The 4,937-nt window shown below is 60.8% G+C and overlaps 1 protein-coding gene across 1 annotated transcript; it reads right to left on the bottom strand.

Moving 5' to 3' along the window:
• Positions 1-670: 670 nt before the first annotated feature.
• On the bottom strand, positions 671-4,935 carry UTP4 (UTP4 small subunit processome component; the record flags this gene model as incomplete). The annotated part of the gene is made up of 14 exons (XM_029965543.1): positions 671-895; positions 1,262-1,372; positions 1,460-1,645; positions 1,833-1,928; positions 2,166-2,272; positions 2,515-2,674; positions 2,869-2,985; positions 3,083-3,147; positions 3,336-3,432; positions 3,857-3,948; positions 4,028-4,199; positions 4,335-4,543; positions 4,656-4,745; positions 4,845-4,935. Coding segments are annotated over 14 exons (1,710 nt in total), but the record flags the coding sequence as incomplete, so codon positions are not given.
• Between the last annotated feature and the right edge of the window lie 2 nt (positions 4,936-4,937).

Genomic DNA, 4,937 nt, shown 5'->3' with positions numbered 1-4,937 from the left:
ATCTCCCTTATTCCCAGGGGATCTCAAAGTTCCCTCCCTCCATCCTTAGGGAATGAGGCTTCCCGGCCCCACGCAGCACCTACAGAGCCCCATCCCGGGGCTTCCATACACCGGGTGGCTCCCGCAGAGCCCTGTCCTTAGGGAATGAGGCTGCACCCGTCCCTAGGGAAGGAGGGTCCCCTACTCCACTCAGCACCAAAGGAGTCCCTATCCTTAGGAACTGAGGCTTGCAGGTAGCACCCACAGACCCCCATCCTCAGAGAATGAGGCTCCCCTGCCCCACGCAGCATCCAGATCCCCATCCTTAGGGAGTGAGGCAGCACCCACATACCCCCCGTCCTTACGGAATCAAGCTCCCCTACACAGCACCCACAGACCCCTATCCTTAGGGAATAAGGCTTCCCCACATCAGGCAGCACCCACAGAGCCCCATCCTCAGGGAATGAGGCTCCCCTGCCCCACACAGCACCCAAAGACCCACAAAGCCACTGGGGAGAGAGAAAGAAGCCAGCGCTGAGATTAGATGCTGACAGGGATGAAGTTTGGAATTTGGGGTGTCACCTTGTCCCGCAGCTCTGTGGAAGAGAAGAGGGATACAAGGATCAGGGTGACAGGGTTGTGTGACAACAGGGAGTCTCACACAGCACGGATTAGCCATAAACCAGAGATGTACAGAACGGAGAGGTTTTATTCTGACAGCACCCTAAGAAAATTCCTACAGTGTCCCAGGAAAGCAACACAGAGACAGCTCCTGAGGCCGGAGCAGCTTGTTCTGCTCTCAGGTGCCAAATTTCTTCTGTTGGACAGGCAGAGGCAGCTGGGTTTTGAAGTCCATGATGGGTCGTTCCACCACAACCAGGGAGTTCTCATCCAGCAGATCCGCAAAGAGCAGGGGCTGCAGGGCAGGAGGTGGGAATCAAAGAATCATGGAAGGGTTTGGGTGAGAAGGGACCTTAAGGCCCATCTTGTTTCACATCCTGCTATGGGTAGCGATACGTTCCACATGACCAGGTTGCTCTAAGCCCCATCCAATCTGGCCTTGGACACTTCCAGGGATGGGGCAGCCACAGCTTCTCTGGGCAACCTGTGCCAGGGCCTCACCCCCCTCACAGGGAAAAATTCCTTCCAAATATCCCATCTAACCCTGTTCTCTGTCAGTGGGAAGCCACTCACCCTTCCCTGTCACTCCAGGCCCCTGTCCAAAGTCCCTCTCCATGTCCTGAACACCCTCTTGACCCGGCTCCTCAACACCATCACCCACCTGGAACTTCTTGCAGATCTTGAAGGCGTGGAGCTGCCGCTTCCTGGCTGTCTCTGGAAGCTGTTTCAGGGTGCTCTGGTTCATCAGGGGGGTGCTGTCATCGGGCAGGGGCTGTGGGGAGCAGGCATGGCCCAGGTCAGCACTGCCCAGGCCACCACCCCTCCCTCAGGGATGTGCCCTGGGCACTCCCAGGCTCACCAGGGACTTGTCCAGGACGCAGAACAAGTAGGTGTCATGGAGGAGGATGTGTGAGGGATTCTTGGGGTTGAAGGTGATGTGGGTGATGGGCGTGTCCCGCTCCAGCCAGCAGCGGTGCAGCCCCCGTCTCTGCACCGTGCGGCTCCAGGCCGTGTACTGCTGCTCAGGGATGCTGAACTCCACCAGCTGCACAGGCACAAGGTGGAACACAGGGCAGCTCAGGGGGTCTGCTCCTGCCTGACATCACCCCCACACCAGCACAGGGGCAGCTCCAGCTCCAGCAACAGCCAGATGGGCCCCGGAGCCAGTCTGGAAAGCCCTGAGAGCAGGGAGAGGACCAGGGACATGAGGGCTGAACCAGGAGAGCTCCTACCTGTTGGTCCGAGTAGGCAATTACAAGGTTGTTGGTGCTGGGGTGGATGGCGAGGGCTGACACTGCACAGCTGTAGGTGGGCACCACGCAGTGATGCTGCAGGAAGGACAGTGTGCTGATGGGATCCACTGGGGCTGCCTCTGATCCCCCTCCCCACACATCCACCCCCAAAGTGGAGCCCCCAGGGCCACCTCTGACCTCCATTCCCAGATATCCACCCCAGCCCTGCTCCGGGGCCACAGTGATGGCTCCCAGGGAGGGGCCGTGCCCGCTGAGCCTCCTGCCCCCTGTCCCTCAAGGTAGGGGGGTAGCAAGGGTCACTCCTGCACCCACCTTGAAGCTTTTCAGGTTGTAGACATGGATGGCCCAGTCCCCACTGACGGCTGCCAGCCAGTGCCCGTCTGCGCTTGGCGCCAGCAGGTAAACAGCCTCAGAGCACCCTGTAGAGACCCTCCAGCTGTAAGGGGTGCTGGAGCCTCAGATCCCCCCAGGGGACACCCAGACCCACGTTCCCCCTGCCCCCTGGTGCCAGGCCATGAGGGTGGCTCAAACACCCAGAGGAAGGACCCACACACAACTATGACAGGAAAGGGGGACACACACTCCTCTCTGCACCCACAGCAGGGAGGGGACATGGATCCCAGGGACACCCAGCTCCCCCCTAGCTCCCCTCAGCCCACACCTGAAGGTGGCCGAAGTGTGTGCAGGTGTTTGCAGCCCCCTGGCTCCAGCAGCTGGACCACGTGGACAGATCCTCGAGCGGAGGCGACGAAGAGGCTGTTGGAGTCGGCGGAGAACTGGAGCTGGTAGGCTGGAAGCAGCAGCTTGGGCACTTTTGGGACCTGGGAGTGGGGAGAACACAGCCCTGGCAGCCACCCCACTGCCACCAGTGCTCCCTACATGTGACACCAGCCATGACAACCCCCCGGGGACACACCAGCCCACCAGGACCCCGCTGCCACCCACTGCTGTCATCACTGTGACACTGACCATGCCAGCCCCCCGTGACCCTGCAGCCCCCTCCACCCTTCCTGACCTTCCTGAGGCTGACGCCGTCGCAGCGCACGCGGTACAGGTGGAACCGGGACGCGGTGGAGTAGCCAAGCCAGGTGCCACAGGGTGAGACACAGCTGCAGTAGATGTGCTCTGGGCCCTGGGAATGCTGCAGGGTTGAGAGGAGCCCAAGGGACTCCCAGAGCCCACCACGTGTCCCCCCCTCTGAGGGGGACCCCTGCCCCACTCAGCCCTACCTTGCTCTTGAGCTGCACGAGGTGCTCGGGCATGCGGCACAAGGGAAGGACCTCGCCATCCTTTCCTGGAACAAGAAAGCACAAGGAGCATCAGTGATGGTGGGAAAGCCACAGAGGTCCTGTTGGGCAGCTGGGGATCGTTGGGGGAACAACTAGACCCTTCCCCGAGGCACAGGACAGCTCGATCCCAAAATTCTGGGGCAGATGGGCTCTGCCACAGGGCCAATGCCGGAGAGCTACACCTGCGACTCACCAGTCTCTCTAGTGGAGCCAAGTCTCCAGAGCTCCAGGTGCTGGGAAAACTGGAAGAGGAGCAGCCGGGCCTTCCTGGCACAGGAGACAAGGCGTCGCTGTGCGGAGGAACAGGCAGGATGTCATGGAAATGGTCAGGCTGTCACAGATCCACAGCCTGTTACAAGAGGCTGGGGCACCAGGAGAACACCCTAGGGTGCTGGAGAGTCCAAGGTGGGGGAGGACAGACTCCATGGGATGGGAGCCTGGAAATGGAGAGCTGGTAGGACCAGCAAGACCAACTTGCTAACTTCTACCGCTTCTTGGCAGAAGCCTCCAGATGTACCATGTCCAAGGAAGGGGATGCACCAGGGCAGGGAAGGGACCCAGGGCCAGGGAAGGGACCCAAAGGGCAGGAAAGGGACCCAATCAGAGAAAGGAGGGCACCCAAAGGGACAAAGAGGTCCAGCTTCTCCTGCAGAAAGATCCAGCCCTGCCCACCTACCCCACCAGCCACAAGACACCACTCTAAGCATCACTCACGTGGGGAAAGGTGAATTTTCGGAGCACTGCATCATAGCCCTTCTTCTGCACCTTCTCCATCAGCGGGCGGATCACCAGCTGGGCGTCCAGACCTGGAAGCCAAAGAGGGATCAGCTGAGCCAGTACCAGGAGGGGAGATCCAGCCTGTCCCAGTGCCCCTGGCAGTCCTACCCCCGGAGATGAGGGCGGTGGGGCTGTGTGCCACGGCCCGCACATCATGACTGTGGTGCTGGAAGGGCTTGGTCCGCACCCAGCGCTTCTCCGATCCACCCAGCTTCACTGGCAGCAGCTGCAGCTGGTAGGTGGCTCCAGTTGAGGTACCCACAACAATGCTGTCCTCCTTCTGGGGACAAAAACCGGAATGGGTTTGTGGGAGCAGACTGGGAAGAGAGGGAGGGCACCATCAGGAGGCACCGAGCCCGGCAGCTGCTGCCACAGGCCCCTGTCAGCTGAGGGAGGACATGGGGGTCTCACCAACCTCTGCCACAGCCAGCGAGAGCACAGCCGAGGTGCTGACAGTATGGGACTCTGCCAACGTGCCCTGCTGCCAGTCCCAGAACTGTACCCTCCCGAAGGAGTCAGCGGTGACCACAGTGCCTCTGGAAAGGAGGGCGATGGCCCAGACCACGCACTCGCGCTTCACCTTTTCCACATGGTAGTTCACCATGATCCTCTGTACAGTCTGACCTGCACATGGAGGACAGTTGAGGGTGGCCAGGGATCCCCCCAAGCACAGGGGGCCGGTGGGTGCTGGCAGTGCTGTAGGACAGGCCAGGGTCACCCCCAGGGCAGGAGGTACCTGAAGCGACATCGATGACGCGGAAGACGTCAATGGAGCCGGCCACGATGTGGGTGTCTGAGGGGTGCCAGGACAGGCACAGCACACGGCCTGGGGAGGGAAGCTCTGGGTGTGAGCCCGCGGGCTCACAGCCCCTTGGTCACCAGGACACCAGGGGGGACAAAGGGATGGTGCTGCTGCCGGACTCACCTTTCCGCCTGTCCAGGTTCCGCTCAAACTGGATCCCTCCAGGAATGACTTGGAAGATCTTAACGGAACCGTCCTCACAGCCGATCTGTGGAA

Source organism: Manacus vitellinus, unplaced genomic scaffold (assembly GCF_001715985.3).
Source record: "Manacus vitellinus isolate BGI_N305 unplaced genomic scaffold, ASM171598v3 scaffold_10_pilon, whole genome shotgun sequence".
Taxonomy (NCBI): Eukaryota; Metazoa; Chordata; class Aves; order Passeriformes; family Pipridae; genus Manacus; species Manacus vitellinus.
Note: the sequence above shows the minus strand (reverse complement) of the source record. Positions and strands in the feature narration are given on the sequence as shown.